Below are 15,174 nucleotides of genomic sequence, written 5' to 3' on the forward strand. Positions count from 1 at the left end.
AAAAAAACTAAAAATTTTGCTAGCCAATGCTGATTCTATTGCCAAGATTAAAAGGATCCAAGGATAAAGCAGTTATCAAATGTTACCATATATGATTGTGAACTTTCACAAATCAGGCTTCATTTTAAACAAATTGGTTTGCATTAACCCTGACCTAGTTTCAGTTTTCTAAATATTCAACTCTTGGAGCTATGTGCATTATACAAAAGTTGTGCTGGAAAATAAATAAGTAAAATAAAACTGTGAGAGCAGTCTTAGGATAAGAATCAGGCCATACCCAGCATCAGAGCAGCTGTGGGGATTTCACTGGCTCTCTGTCTCCAGACATCAGATGAGCAGCCGAGGCCATGCTTTTTAATGAACTCTGCAAGACTGTCAAGTACCTTTTTATTCAACTGATCTTGTATTGCCTGTGAAAAAATATATTTATAAAGGGGAAAAAAAACGTATTAACCCATTTGTGCCCAAATGTTTCTGAATGTTTCATGCATATAATCGTATTAATAGTGTCCTATGTGAACATGTTCTGCATTTATTTTTCCCAGGTTTTAGTTTTTTTTCTTGAAAATCGTATTTGAATGCCGGTGGTCAAATATGTTGTATGCACCACTTCAATGTCAAATTTGAATAGGAGGAGAGCATTTGGCATCTAACTCAAAATAACTGCTTTCAACAGATCAAACTTTATTAAACAAATTTATAATAAACAAATTTATTACGCATAAAAGGTCAAAGAACATTCGATGCAAACCCCAAAAACGTTACATCTAGCTTATAATCTCTTGAATATGATGACAACAAATCCATTTGTCTTAAAGTGGTGGAACATAGTGCAGAACAAAGTGCAACCATTAAGTTGCCCCAACAGGGTATTGTGTATCAAAAAGTTAAATGAAAATAAATAGAATGACGAAAATATTACATTTATAAAATAAAAAAGGTATACCTGAAAGAAAATTATGCATTTAACTAACATTCTGCAAAAAATCTTCTTTTGTGCTCAACAGAAGGAAGAATCTCATAGGTTTGCAACTTGAAGATGACACAATTTCCATTTTTGGGTGAACTTTCTCTTACGTAAGCAGTTTTAGTATAAGTACAGCTGCATCTCAAATTAGAATGTCATGGAAAAGTTCATTTATTTCAGTAATTCAACTCAAATTGTGAAACTTGTGTATTAAATAAATTCAATGCACACAGACTGAAGTAGTTTAAGTCTTTGGTTCTTTTAATTGTGATGATTTTGGCTCACATTTAACAAAAACCCACCAATTCAATATCTCAACAAATTAGAATATGGTGACATGCCAATCAGCTAATCAACTCAAAACACCTGCAAAGGTTTCCTGAGCCTTCAAAATGGTCTCTCAGTTTGGTCCACTAGGCTACACAATCATGGGGAAGACTGCTGATCAGACAGTTGTCCAGAAGACAATCATTGACACCCTTCACAAGGAGGGTAAGCCACAAACATTAATTGCCAAAGAAGCTGGCTGTTCACAGAGAGGAGTAATGCAGTGACGGTACAAGCAGTTTTATAAATTTACATAAACATATTTGCATACTATACTTTATGTAAAATATCACATATTTTATGAATAGGCACATATTGATTAGGTCAAATGGATTAACCCTGACAAAAGTCCTAAAAATGGATAGCATCTAGAAAAATACAAAGGAAAATGACAACTATAAACTGGTTAATAGACGAACATATTAATGGGTCAGATAAAGAGGTTGCAGACGCAGAGAAGGATGTAACCTTACCTCCGTGTTCATTTGAACAGTTCCCCATAATTTCTGACAGATCCTAAAGCGATCGCTGCCGTTATCGTCACTATCATCCACCAAATATCCACCTACACGCCAATAAATAAAACGAAAAGGCTTGATAATGGAGCTAAGTAACGTTATTTGTAAAGTGATAATAATGATTACAATTACTCACCAACTCCTACATGTCGCTTTCTCTTTTTAGAGGCTGACTTAAAAACAAAACATCCCTGAAAAACAGAATCTAGAAGTCTGGATATGTATCATTATGTGTATAGGCTATATGTATCATAATATCATTACTCTAAACAAATTACTTCAGCCACGTAAGGATTAATGAATGACTGTCTGCTCAATGTTACCTTTGACACTGATGAAGTTAGAGGACTTTCGCTCATTTCTGTCCTTCAAAAACAAAAATCAGTAGCGAGCAAACTTCCATAAGACAGTACACCACGCGTTTATTTTGCCGCTTTTCTTCTTCTTCTTCTTCTTCTTCTTTGGAATTTTTGGCGTATTCCGCACCGTAGGCACATACCGCCACCAACTGTTTACATACATGGATGACAGTCCCGTCTCTATTCATTTTTGCCGCTTTTTTCTTCTTCTTAATATTTTATGGCACAACTTTCAGGTGCATTAGCGCCACCTGCTGTGCAGTAGTGTGGGTCAAGCTCGTACAACCTTATTCATATTAGCTCCTTAATTCTTATTTCTGTATTTAACTGTCTTTTTCAGATACTGCATTAAAAATGTTAATCATTCATCATGTGAACTCCTTTGTGAAATGTTTGTCAATTCAGTTTTTAAAGCTGGAAATCAATCATTTTCTTCAAGTGCTCTATGGTTTCGTCTTGATTACAATTGTCAAATGTTCCTGTCTTACGTCTCCCTATTTTATTCGAGGTATTATTAAGTGCAGTATGTCAAAATCTAAGTTTATTTTAAAAAAAATTATATTTCTCCTTGTTATTCTACCTTTACAAACATTTCTTTATAAAACCATCATCTTCCTTCACATTGAATTAAAAACGGCGTCGTATCGACTGTATCCTGTATGTTGTCTGAAGGATCTCAATCAGCACATCAGCTCTGCTTTCTGTACCTGTTTCTAATGGCATTAAAGATGAACTTGAGTCAGAACATGTTCTCATTGGTCTATTCTCCTCAACCCACTGTAATGCCATTGGGATTGCAATCAATTCTCCAGTGTCCTGATAGAGATGATCTGAAATTCTTGAACTGATTTTGACATTAAAATATGGTCCTGTGAATGCCACACCTACTACTGCATCTTAATATATACAAACATAACTAATGTTTTGAATTTCTCATGAACAGTCTCATGTGGGTTGTGGTATTAACTATTGGTGAATTACTGACCATGGTAATCCGTGTATCATTCGATCATTCGTTTTTTGATTTAATATTGAAAGTAGAAAAATTAGAAAACTGATCCTTTTTCGTTTTTTTGTTTTTTTTCTTCCAAAAAACGAAAAACGAGAATTCAGCTTAAATTTTCGTTTTTCGTTCGTGGGTGGAAAAATTAATAAACAGTTTGAATATTTGATTTCTACATGTGGGCGGGAATTAAACGCCCCTTTCTGCTGATTGGTCAACTGAAGATCAAACCCTGCCTCCTTCAGTTCTTCTGCAGTATCACACAGCAGAATAATAGTCCTCTGCTGCTGCAGTTGTACGGATGATCGAATGATACACGGATTATGGTACTGCTGGAATATTCATTTATTTCCATTTATTTTGGGTACTTTTGTTTTTGCATCTTTTCTTTCTCTCAGCATTGTTTTATGACTTTTGGATGATCTTGATTATGTCCTGACCGAGTAATTTATGGCATCTGCATTCTAAGGGCATTTCTCCTGTTACATCTGCAGTTGGGATCGAATTCTAGCCCCTGTTAATAACCTAATGCTTTTTGTTGAACTGAAATACTATACATCCATAATCAAGTGTTAATAGTATTAGCTCATTATAGTTCATATATTCAGAGCCGACCTCTCAGCTCACCTCTCGGTCCTTGCAAGCAACTCACTGAATTCAGTACTTGTATGCGTTTACCAATAATTTTCTCAATGTGTATTTTTCTAGTCAAACTACAAACATATAAACGTACTCTCTTGACCATGTAATTTCAGTTTTAGCTCTTTCTTAATCTTCTCTTTTGAGAAGAATTGTTTTATCACATGAAAACAAATCACTTCTTTAAATCTGTGTGTGAGCCTTGTGATGTACTGGCCAACCAACAAGGACAAAGTCTACAACTTTAAAGGCTTTTTCAATAAGACTTGCTTTAAAATTTCAGAACAAAATAAAGTTCAAGTGACTGCAATTAACCTCACAGAACCAGGCTAATATTCAACATCCCACTTTATTGGTCAATTTTCTTCAACAAGGCTAATCAACAGAACAAAATCAAGTTCAAAACTAAGAACAAAATGAAATATATTTGGTTTGATATTCTTGAAATGCAACGTATAATTACAGTAAAATAATAGCTACCTGAGCCATTGGCTCGAAATGACTTTTGGCTCAAATTACCCCACCCCTACCATTTTCACAAACTTGTATCATCAAGCAGTTTCTATTAAAATTGGATAATGGTCACTTTCGTATCGTGCTTTCTTTCTCTTTCTTTTACAGATTCAGGAACAACTGTGATATACTGTTGTCTCTTTCTCATTTGTAACACTTATTCTAGTACCATCTCCATTGTTAACACATAGCTACTAGATATTTCTATCGATTAATTCTTCTATAACTTCTCCATTCATATCATCATAATTATCCCATGATGTATTTTGACCAATAAAATCTCCACAATCAAACAACCATACAATCTAAGGGTATTAACAGATCCTCCAAAAATAGTTTCTTGCACGGATTATAATAATTTGTTATTTTAATATTACCTTTAATTGTCCAAATGTCTGTTATGATCAATTCCAGTTCTTTTCTTTTGACCTTTACCTTGTAATGTATATTCTGTTTAATAAATGTAACACATCCTTTTCTCCCTTATATTTATATTTATTTCCATTTCTATTCTGTTAATCTCTATCTTTATATTTATATTACCATTCTGCCAATCCTTGTGAACTCCTAAATAGTATTTTGTTCTTTTCAAAACAATGGCAGTAAAGATCTATTATATCCTATAGTCCCCCCATGACCATTGTTCTGTATCGGATACAATCATAGCCTGTTATTATAAAGTTTTATAATGGTTTCAAACGAATTTCCTGAATGCAGATGATACCTTTAATAAACGAATTAGAAAAGCTGATATTTTAAGTATTATGGCATTAAAGACACATTACAGTAATTAAATTTTTTATAAAGAAAAATACTGTACTATTTATAGAGTATAGAGTATTTTTCTGTTTTCTCAAATTACATAAAAGTGTATGTAAAATTACAAAAATAATGGCGAAAATAATTTGCTTTTGTTCTTTTCAAAACAATGGCAGTAAAGATCTATTATATCCTATAGTCCCCCCATGACCATTGTTCTGTATCGGATACAATTATAAAGTTTTATAATGGTTTCAAACGAATTTCCTGAATGCAGATGATACCTTTAATAAACGAATTAGAAAAGCTGATATTTTAAGTATTAAGGCATTAAAGACACATTACAGTAATTACATTTTTTATAAAGAAAAATACTGTACTATTTATAGAGTATAGAGTATTTTTCTGTTTTCTCAAATTACATAAAAGTGTATGTAAAATTACAAAAATAATGGCGAAAATAATTTGTGAAATCACCACCAGATGGTGCAGATGGCACCATTGCTCACACTGTAAAACAAAACAAACAAGCAAACAAACAAACAAACAGAAAATTGTTAAAAAAACACAAACAGTAAAATTTAAATAAAATTATTATTTTATTACAGTTATTTTAGGTATTTCCTATATTACTGCAATCAAACATCTTCACTTTAAAATAATAATAATAATAATAATAATAATAATAAACAGTCAAATGACTGGCAGCAACGGCTCCCAAACAAAAACGGTAAAATTGAAGTAAAATATCCTATTTTAAATAGTGTAAAAACTTTTACAGTAATTTGCATTAAATATTTAACAGAAAAACACTGTTATTTTACAAGCATTTCTTGAATTATTATGATCAAACACCTTCACTGTAAAGTAAAAAAACACCCTGTCAAAACATTTTCTACATACTAACATACTAAGTCTTTCAAAATATCACAGCACTTCAGTACTCCAGTGTGAAATGACTAATTACCACCAAACTGTTCAATCAGAAATCAGACTCTGGGTGGTATCAGTTAATCAGGCCACGATGACCACATAATCACCAACAAGTAGCAAATATCACCCAATCAAAGTTTTTTTTTTTTCTTCTAAATACTAATGTTAGAAAGTTAAGGGTCAAGGGCCCAACTAAAGCAAACGCTGACCTCCATCATGGTTAACTTTATTATTTTTAAATAAAACTTCAATATTTAAACCTCTGTTAATTCTGTATGTATTTTAGTAATAAGTGAAGCTGGTAATGCTGTTTAATCATTCTGTGCTAGATCTTGAGAGATCCGTATTTAATGTGTGTTTAATGTTTTGTTGGGATTTAAAGGGTTTCTGTTTCTGTTGCCTTAGTTTTGTGGATTACTGTTGTGCTGAAGAGTAGAGTCTGTTCTTCAATCCAGGACGGACTGAAATGCACTGATGTTATGTTGCATGTCGCTTTATTTAGCCACTACTAATGATGTCTATACATTAGCTCACTCATGGGTGTATTCACACCAGGAAAGTCCACTAGTTCACTTGCCTTGGGCCGGACCAAATACAATGTTTTTTTTTTGTTTGTTTGGTGCGGTTTGCTTTCACATTGCCCTTTTTGCAAGTGAACCAGAAACTGTAAACAAAACCACACGTGTGCTTAAGGTCATCCATTCATTGGTTTATCCATTCAACTGTACCAGAGTTCGTTTGGAAGTGGACCGAGACCACCTCTTCAGCTGGGTCTCGGTACGGTTGTTTGGTCCGTACCCGAGTGCGATTGCTGTATTCACACCTGCCCAAAAGATCCGCACCAAGGGGGGAAACGAACTTGAGTTCGATTCAATCGAACCAAACAAGACAGGTGTGAATATACCCTTATTGCTTACATTTTATGTTCAGCAGCTGTCGCTTTTTTATCTTTTTATTTTACAGTGAAGGTGTTTGATAATGTTTTTCTGTAAAACATTTAATGAACATTTCAGTCTTTTTGCATATATTTCCAATAACTAACGCTTTATTCCTTTGTGAAGGAAACAATGACAAAATGTAGAAAAGAGGAACAAAGTATTTTTGAAACCAAGGATTTAGAATGTCCTATTTCACCCATTTATGTTTTTTTTTTTTTATGCAATTGGACTATGTGTTCACACTCCTTCCTAAACACAGCGATGATTTTAAATTCGTCCCCTTTTTCCAAACCGTTTGTTCATTTTCTTCAGAACTACTTTCCTCCAAGCTCTTTTTTATATTTATAATAATCCTATACTTATACCCTTCTCCCTTCCTTCTTCCTCCATTCGTTCCTCTTCATACATATCATCAAGGTAATGCATCCTGACCCAGTCATTGACCAGCTCATGTCCTCTGCCTTTCTCCAACTTCTTGACTCATGGAAGCATCGTTTGTATCCTATTGTTTTCTACTCCGTAATCAGTTGGCTGCTGCTCGCAAGTTGTTTCCAGTGTTGACGCTGTCGGTCTCGATTCCCCACAACCTTCCTTCAGCGATCAGGTGAGAATTTTATGCTCAAAAGTTGGTTTTGATGTTTAAATCTATGAATGCTGCTAAACTATCAATTGCCATATTACCACCACCAACTGTACTGGAGTAGCACATGAAGCCATGACAGTAATGTGGCTAATGGATTAGGACCTGTTTTTTATTGCATTTGTCTCGTGTATAAATCACTAAATTACCAGATATTGAGTTAATCAACTATTTACAGTATTTGACTATTTATAGCTGACTATTTATCTCAGTATCATGAGCATGGCATTTACATAACATTTTTCTTTTTCTTTTAGCCCACAGAAACCTCCATTCATAATCATATAGTCTATGCTGTGGGTTCAGACAGAAAAATTTGGTAATAATAACTTTGATAATGTTTACTCCTGTCAGCTGAATGTGTTAATTTTTGAAAATGAAGAACTTAATATGGTGCAGACAAGAGGAAAAAGTGAAAAGAACATGAGGAAAGAATAAAGCGAGATAAGGCCCTTTACCAAATCTTACTGTCTGAACCCATGGCATTGGGTCAACGCAGCTTTCAAAGTGTATTCATCCGCAAATAAGCGTGGATGGATGAGTTCTACACATGCGCACCATCTTCGTGGACAGAAAAATTGGGCTGCATGTGGACGATGAGTGGACTGTTGTGGAGCACGGCTTCTGTGGAACTTCACAGCTGAAGTACACTTTGGGCTTACTACATTTAGTGTAGGCCCATATACACTGTCTTTGTTCGTTGTGCACTCCGCATGCTTACGTGCTTGTATACACTATAGGGTATTAGATTATATTTGCATGGCTTTTACCTTAGTGTGAGAACGATGATCACCTACGAAAGTAACCTACATTTTCTTAGTAGTTTTTTTTGTTTGGTTCCAACATAAAGCTAAACTTACCATGATGTATACCACTGTGAGACCACAGACAGTTGTTATACACTGTTTTGCACTGCAGATAATACAAAGATTTTAAAATAAAGTATTTTCCCAAATTATTTTTAATAGTATTATCATTTCATGACCGTGGTGATACAAACCTTTACGACGCAGCCATGTGGACTTACTAGACCATCTCATTCAAGCTTTTAAAGCTTAGAAAGTGTCTAGCATAGAAGCCTCAGATGGACTGGTTTACAAAGGATGCAGCCTCCCTAAGATGCTGCCTTCTGATGAAGAGACACCTTTACTGTGTGTCAAGTATTCAGGAGTACTCAGAGACTGTCACTGCCTACATCACCAAGTGTATTGATGATGTAACAGTCACAAAGACCATCACTGTCCGGGCCAACCAGAAGCCGTGGCTAATAGGAGAGGTCTATGGACTCCTGAAGATGCGGAACGCTGCCTTCAGAGCTGGAGATGAGGTGGGCCTGAAGACAGCTAGGGCCAACCTTTCCCGCGGCATCAGAGAGGCAAAAAGACAGTACTCCAGGAGGATAGCCCATAATTTCAGTGACAGCAGAGACTGTCAGAGCCTGTGGCAGGGGATACAGACCATTACGGACTACAAGCCCCCACCACGCACCTGTGACAGCACCATCTCTCTGCTGAACGAGCTGAACGTCTTCTTCGCTCGCTTTGAGGCACAAAACAGCACCACTGCACAGAAGACTCCACCTCCTCCCGGCGACCAGGTGATGATGCTGTCCCCGGACAGCATGAGGAGATCCCTCAGCAGGATCAAAGCACGCAAAGCTCCGGGTCCTGACAACATTCCTGGGCGTGTACTTAGAGACTGTGCAGTGGAACTCACTGATGTCTTCACAGACATTTTCAACATCTCGCTAAGCCAGGCTGTTGTCCCCACATGCTTCAAAGCTACCACCATCATTCCAGTCCCGAAGAAGTCGTCTCCATCCTGCTTCAATGACTACCATCCAGTTGCACTTACCCCCATCCTCATGAAATGCTTTGAACGGCTAGACATGCACCATATCAAGTCTGCCCTCCCCCCCTCCCTGGACCCCTTCCAGTTTGCATATCGGTCCAACCGCTCGACCGATGACGCCATCGCCACTACCCTCCACTCAGCACTCACACACGTGGACAAAACAGACTCATACATCAGAATGCTGTTCATGGACTTGAGTTCAGCATTCAACATAATCATCCCTCAACAGCTCATTAACAAACTGGTCCAGCTGGGGCTCAACACTTCGCTGTGCAACTGGCTGTTGGACTTTCTGACTGGAAGACCTCAGGCAGTACGGGTCGGCAGCAACACATCCAGCACCATCACACTGAACACTGGAGCCCCCCAAGGATGTGTGCTGAGCCCCCTCCTCTTCACTCTGCTGACCCACGACTGCACACCGTCACACAACTCCAACCTCCTTATTAAGTTTGCGGATGACACGACTGTAGTGGGTCTCATTAGCAACAGAGATGAGACAAACTACAGGAGCGAGGTGAGCCGCCTGGCCGGGTGGTGCAGTGACAACAATCTCTCTCTGAATGTGGAGAAGACGAAGGAGATTGTTGTTGACTTCAGGAGAGTGCGCACTCAACATGTTCCTCTGACCATCAACGGTGCGACTGTGGAGAGAGTGAGCAGCACCAAGTTTCTGGGTGTGCACATCACAGAGGATCTCTCCTGGACTAACAACACCGCAGCACTGGCCAAAAAAGCACAGCAGCGTTTCTACTTCCTCCGCAATTTGAGAAGAGCCAGAGCCCCGGCCCCCATCATGTGCACCTTCTACAGAGGCACCATCGAGAGCATCCGGACCAGCTCCATCCCTGTGTGGTATGGCGCCTGCAACGCGTCCTACCGCAAGACACTTCAACGCATAGTGAGAGCAGCTGAGAAGATCGTTGGTGCCTCTTTCCTCTCCCCTCCCTTCAGGACATCTACAACACCCGTCTCACCCGCAAAGCCCTCTGCATCGCAGGTGATCCCACCCACCCGACACACAGCTTCTTCAGTCTGCTGCAATCAGGGAGGAGACTGCGGAGTCTCCAGGCCAGGACCAGCAGACTGAAGGACAGCTTCATCCATCAAGCTGTCAGGAAGCTGAACTCCCTCCCGACCTTGCCCCCCCTCCCCTCTTTTGCCCCACGCACCTCTGAACTCTGACCCTCTGACGGACTCTCCCACTCCCCCCTCCCTAATACACACACACACTGTCACTTTAATCAGTCTAAATAAGCTCTTTTGCACTACAAATCATTATATCGGCACTGTTGTCTACTCCACTGGTTTGCACTCTATCTGCCATGTGCCTTGTGCTGCTTTATATTTTTTTTTTGACATTTTACCTTATTTGTATAGTTGTATTTTATATGTAATCTGTATCTATCTGTATTTATGTTCTACTGTTAGTGTTATCTGTATGCACCAAGGGTCTGAGAGTAACGCAATTTCAATTCTCTGTGTGTATGTGCTGTACATTTGGAAGAATTGACAATGAAGCAGACTTGACTTGACTTGACTTGACTAGTTCTCTGCAGGACAGTAATGGAAGCTACCAGATCAGTGGGCAAGGCCATATCGGATGGGAATTTTCGACCCTGTTACCTGATTTGCTTATGTCACAGTGACAGTTGTGATTAGGGGTGGGGTCAGGTAAGAGGGTATTATTTTCAATGCATGATTTCTAAGCACCCACGTTTGAAAACACTAACAAATAGAAGAGAAAGGATTAATGACAAGGCTGAGCTGTCCTTTGCCACACTGAAAGCATAAGGAATTCCACAGAGAAAACAAAATCAAAAAAAGAAGAAGCAGCAATCCGTTTAAAAGGATAAGGGAACAAGCATCAAAGCCGAGCCAAGTGAAGGAAAAAGTTTGTTAAAGGGGTCCTATTATGCTCTTTTACAAGGTCTTGATTTTGTTTTGGGGGTGTACTAGAACATGCTCTCATGTTTGGTGATTCGAAAAACGCATTATTTTCCACATAATTTACATTATTAAAAAACCCTTCTCCCCAGCCTGGCACAAACGGCTCGATTAGTTCCGGCTTTGATGAAGGCCCGCCTTCCGAAAAATGAAATGTGTTCTGATTGGTTAGCTGTCCCAGTGCGTTGTGATTGGTGAACAGCTTAGACGGTGTTTCAGTACTGCCACACCCCTTGCTCCGTCTTTCAACAAAAGCTTTTTGGCGATACTGGCACTGTAGTCCCTCATGTTGTGGAAGCTGTCCTCAGTAAAATGCGCAGCACACAATAGCAAATTGGTGTTATAATGCTCAGGAACAGAGTTAAAAATAAATTGCAACCACTGTTTCCTGACATAATTTGCTTTCGGAAGCCCAAACAAAGACGTTTTCAAAGAATTGTTCTAAACGCGGCACTGCGCTTCTCTCCGGTGTGCGACCGCCTTTAGAAATGCCAAAAAATTGACGCTACAGCTGCTCTTCTTCTTCTTTGTTTTCTCTGATGCACTAACTCTGCAGTAGCACTTCGGTTTACTGAGTGCACACATACAGAAAGCAGCTGTCACAGCATGTGAGTACTAAACTAATTTCTCATTCACACACAAGTTTACGTTAAAAACACACAAGTTACAAAAACTGTCGGTTATGTCCAGTGTTGGGGTTAACGCATTACAAGTAACGCAAGTTACGTAATCAGATTACTTTTTTCAAGTAGCTAGTAAAATAACACATTGCTTTTTTAATTTACAAGAAAATATCTGAGTTACTTTGTTTTCCCATTTATTGACTGACAAGTCTCCTGTCCCCATATTGGGAGAAATCGGAAGTGCAAAGGCGTTGTGTGCACTGTGTGAACACGATGTTACTGTAGTTCTAGACTAAATGTGAATGTGCATTAATTCATCCCACTCACAAAAAACTGATTTAGTATTCATCAAAATTAATTAAAACAGTGAAATGCAAACTCAGAATATGACGCAAACCTGCAATAATTAAACATGTTAAATAACACAAATGTATCTAATCCCATTTTATTAACCAATGTCTTTGCTGCTGACCTTTGATGATGCAGTTCAACCGTACTAATAAGCAAAAATGATTTTAGATAAACTAACAATTGTGCTTCATTGTTTTTTTATTGCTGAAGAGTGTTTCTTCTCCTGCGTTCTACTGTACAGACGTGAATTTGCTTTAGGTTTATTCATTACACTTTTTGGTGTGAAAGGGCTTTTACATTTGCTATAAATAGAACTTCTTATATTAAAAACAATCAAGCAATGCTCATATTTAAAAAGTAACGCAAAAGTAATGTAACGCATTACTTTCCATAAAAAGTAACTAAGTAACGTAATTAGTTACTTTTTTAGGGAGTAACGCAATATTGTAATGCATTACTTTTAAAAGTAACTTTCCCCAACACTGGTTATGTCTGTGTAGGTAAACAGCTGGGAAATAAATCACATGTTTATTTTAGATCTGTGTGGCAGCAGCAATATACAGTAAATAAATCAATAAATCCACTGCTCTGTTGTCTCCTCTGAGGCTGGGACTCTAAACAGTGTTCTGTGCTCGTCTGTGCAGACAAAGACAGAACAGTTAGCATGTTTTGCTCAAACTTTCGCCATGGCATTAGAGCTGGTACACCGTTGTCGCTTGCGAAATCAAAATGACAGCACCGTGGGGGGAAACGTACAGATTAAGGGGCGGTAATATTATAATGCGATCCCTTTTCAATGTCACCAGGGGAGAGAAATCAGACATGCTCGTTTTTCCGAGGCTTGCAGAAAAAGGCTTACTAAAACAAAGTTACTGAGTTCATCTTTTTCATGTTTCCTTGGTTGGTAGATGCGCCGGAGACCAGATTATAGCACTTAAAACCTGGAAAAGTAAGATTTTCATGATATGCCACCTTTAAAATATTTAAGTAAGCTAACTAATACATTTAACTCACAATTATCATGCAATTTCAATTTAAATATTTTTAGTAATGGAAACTTAACCAGCTATAAATAGCTAATAACTTGCTTCAGTAAATGCTAACTTGCTAATTGGTAAATGCTTTGATTATCATAGAAATTGCTGAATAAGTAAGACAATATAGAACCTTAAACATTTATCTGTTCTCAAACCAAGTTCAACCAGACAATGGATGAATTTTATTTATTTATTTTTTGCTGCTTTACTCAAAGGCCCATCCCTAAACCAAGCCCCCGGCGTATTACAACAAATCGGGGAAAGCAGTTGAAGACACCCCACTGATTGGGTAACACTCATTCCATATAGATTTACTTTCATGATCTTTTAGTCATCGACAACAAATCGATGTTAGCTCAGTATCCTTTTCTCAACTCATGTGCGCTGTCAGCTTTAATCAAAATTTCAATGTTGAGTCAACATTTCATCCAAGATGATGGTTTGGATGAAAACTCAACATAGTATCAATGTCACCTTGTTATCTGGAAAAGGTAATCTACAGTAGGGTTACTACAGTATATCTCATGAGACATTCCTCATCATGAACAATGTGAAAGCACATGCAGATGTCACATTAATAAGACAGAGGAGACATTCTGTAAAACAAGTGAAGCAAAGTCATGGGATTCCATACTGCCCCAGCACGGAGACATGTCTACTAAGCCAGAACCAACAGTGTGTTAATCAATATTTTATTAAGGTACTTCCATTGCAGAGAATTTGTTAATGGCACCATCCATAATTCTTTCATATTTACAATCTCAAGTGAAACCCTGTTACATTTTGGTGTGTCACTCTCATTAAGTAATATAAAAGAAATTAAGATGATGCCACAGTGTTGCTAACATGGAAGATAATGTCACATTGAGTTAACATATGACTAAATATGAAACATGATCAATTAACTTGTTTTCGATTAGTTCTTGGTCAGTTTCAGTAGTCTTTGAATGTCTGGTGCAATATTGATAGTTTGAAACCTTTTACTGTATCTCTTGAAGGGCTCACCCTCTGGTCCAATAAGAAATTTTTCAAAATTCCATGAAATATCATTCCGACTGATGGGATTCCAGACCAGATATTTAGGGTCCTGCATGAATGACATAGGGTCATCATCTGGATAAGGAAGCTTGTCTTTCAAGTAAGAAAAGACAGGATGTGCATCACTCCCATTTACAACGCACTTCTCAAAAATGGTGAATGCAGGCTTATACCCTTCACCTGGACGTACATATTTCAAGGAATTTGGAATTTCTGCATCAGAACAGTTCTCCTGGAAAATGAGAAAGACAGTATTGGAACAATGCAATAATTATTATGTTAATCCAAATTGTGTACAACATTCCTGCAAAATTCTGAAACACTGGTAACTTATCATGAACAGATATATTTATAATTTATGTGACACCGAACTCGTGTATGAACTAAATTACATTTATAGATAAACTACAACTAATTGAAACAGTGAGTTGCACGTAATCATTTACAAACCTGGTATCCAAACTGGTTGCAGGGAAAGCCCAGGACCACAAGCCGGTGAGGGTACCTGCTCTGGAGCTCATTAAGCTGGATATAGTCCTGGGTGGTTGTCCCTCAAAGTGATGCCACATTCTCAATTAACACCACTCTTCCTCTGAAAATATTGAAATCTATTGTTTCCCCTTCCAGTGTAGTTGCACGCAGATCATAAAACGTCTTCGCTATAAATGTCATTGTTCACTATTGCTCTCCTCGTCACAATGACATTAGCAGTGTCTTTTTCTACTTTA

At 37.7% G+C, this 15,174-nt stretch overlaps 2 protein-coding genes across 2 annotated transcripts in view; both read right to left on the reverse strand.

The window, feature by feature from the left end:
- Positions 1-2,311, reverse strand: part of LOC107571057 (origin recognition complex subunit 3-like) — a 13,517-nt gene extending 11,206 nt beyond the window's left edge. The window contains exons 1-4 of the mRNA XM_016257335.1: positions 2,136-2,311; positions 1,949-2,003; positions 1,768-1,859; positions 278-410 (exon numbers count right to left, since the gene is read on the reverse strand). Coding sequence (XP_016112821.1) covers positions 278-410; positions 1,768-1,859; positions 1,949-2,003; positions 2,136-2,171 — 316 coding nt within the window. The 5' untranslated portion in view covers positions 2,172-2,311. The remainder of the gene's footprint in view (positions 1-277; positions 411-1,767; positions 1,860-1,948; positions 2,004-2,135) is intronic.
- A 12,008-nt stretch (positions 2,312-14,319) lies between these two features.
- Positions 14,320-15,174, reverse strand: gpx2 (glutathione peroxidase 2). Its single transcript, XM_016257338.1, has 2 exons — positions 14,897-15,174; positions 14,320-14,678 (listed from the first exon to the last, which is right to left on the reverse strand). The coding sequence occupies exons 1-2, from the start codon at positions 15,116-15,118 to the stop codon at positions 14,325-14,327; spliced, it is 576 nt and encodes a 191-aa protein (XP_016112824.1). The 5' UTR covers positions 15,119-15,174; the 3' UTR covers positions 14,320-14,324.

Source organism: Sinocyclocheilus grahami, unplaced genomic scaffold (assembly GCF_001515645.1).
Source record: "Sinocyclocheilus grahami isolate Dianchi unplaced genomic scaffold, SAMN03320097.WGS_v1.1 scaffold1545.1, whole genome shotgun sequence".
Taxonomy (NCBI): Eukaryota; Metazoa; Chordata; class Actinopteri; order Cypriniformes; family Cyprinidae; genus Sinocyclocheilus; species Sinocyclocheilus grahami.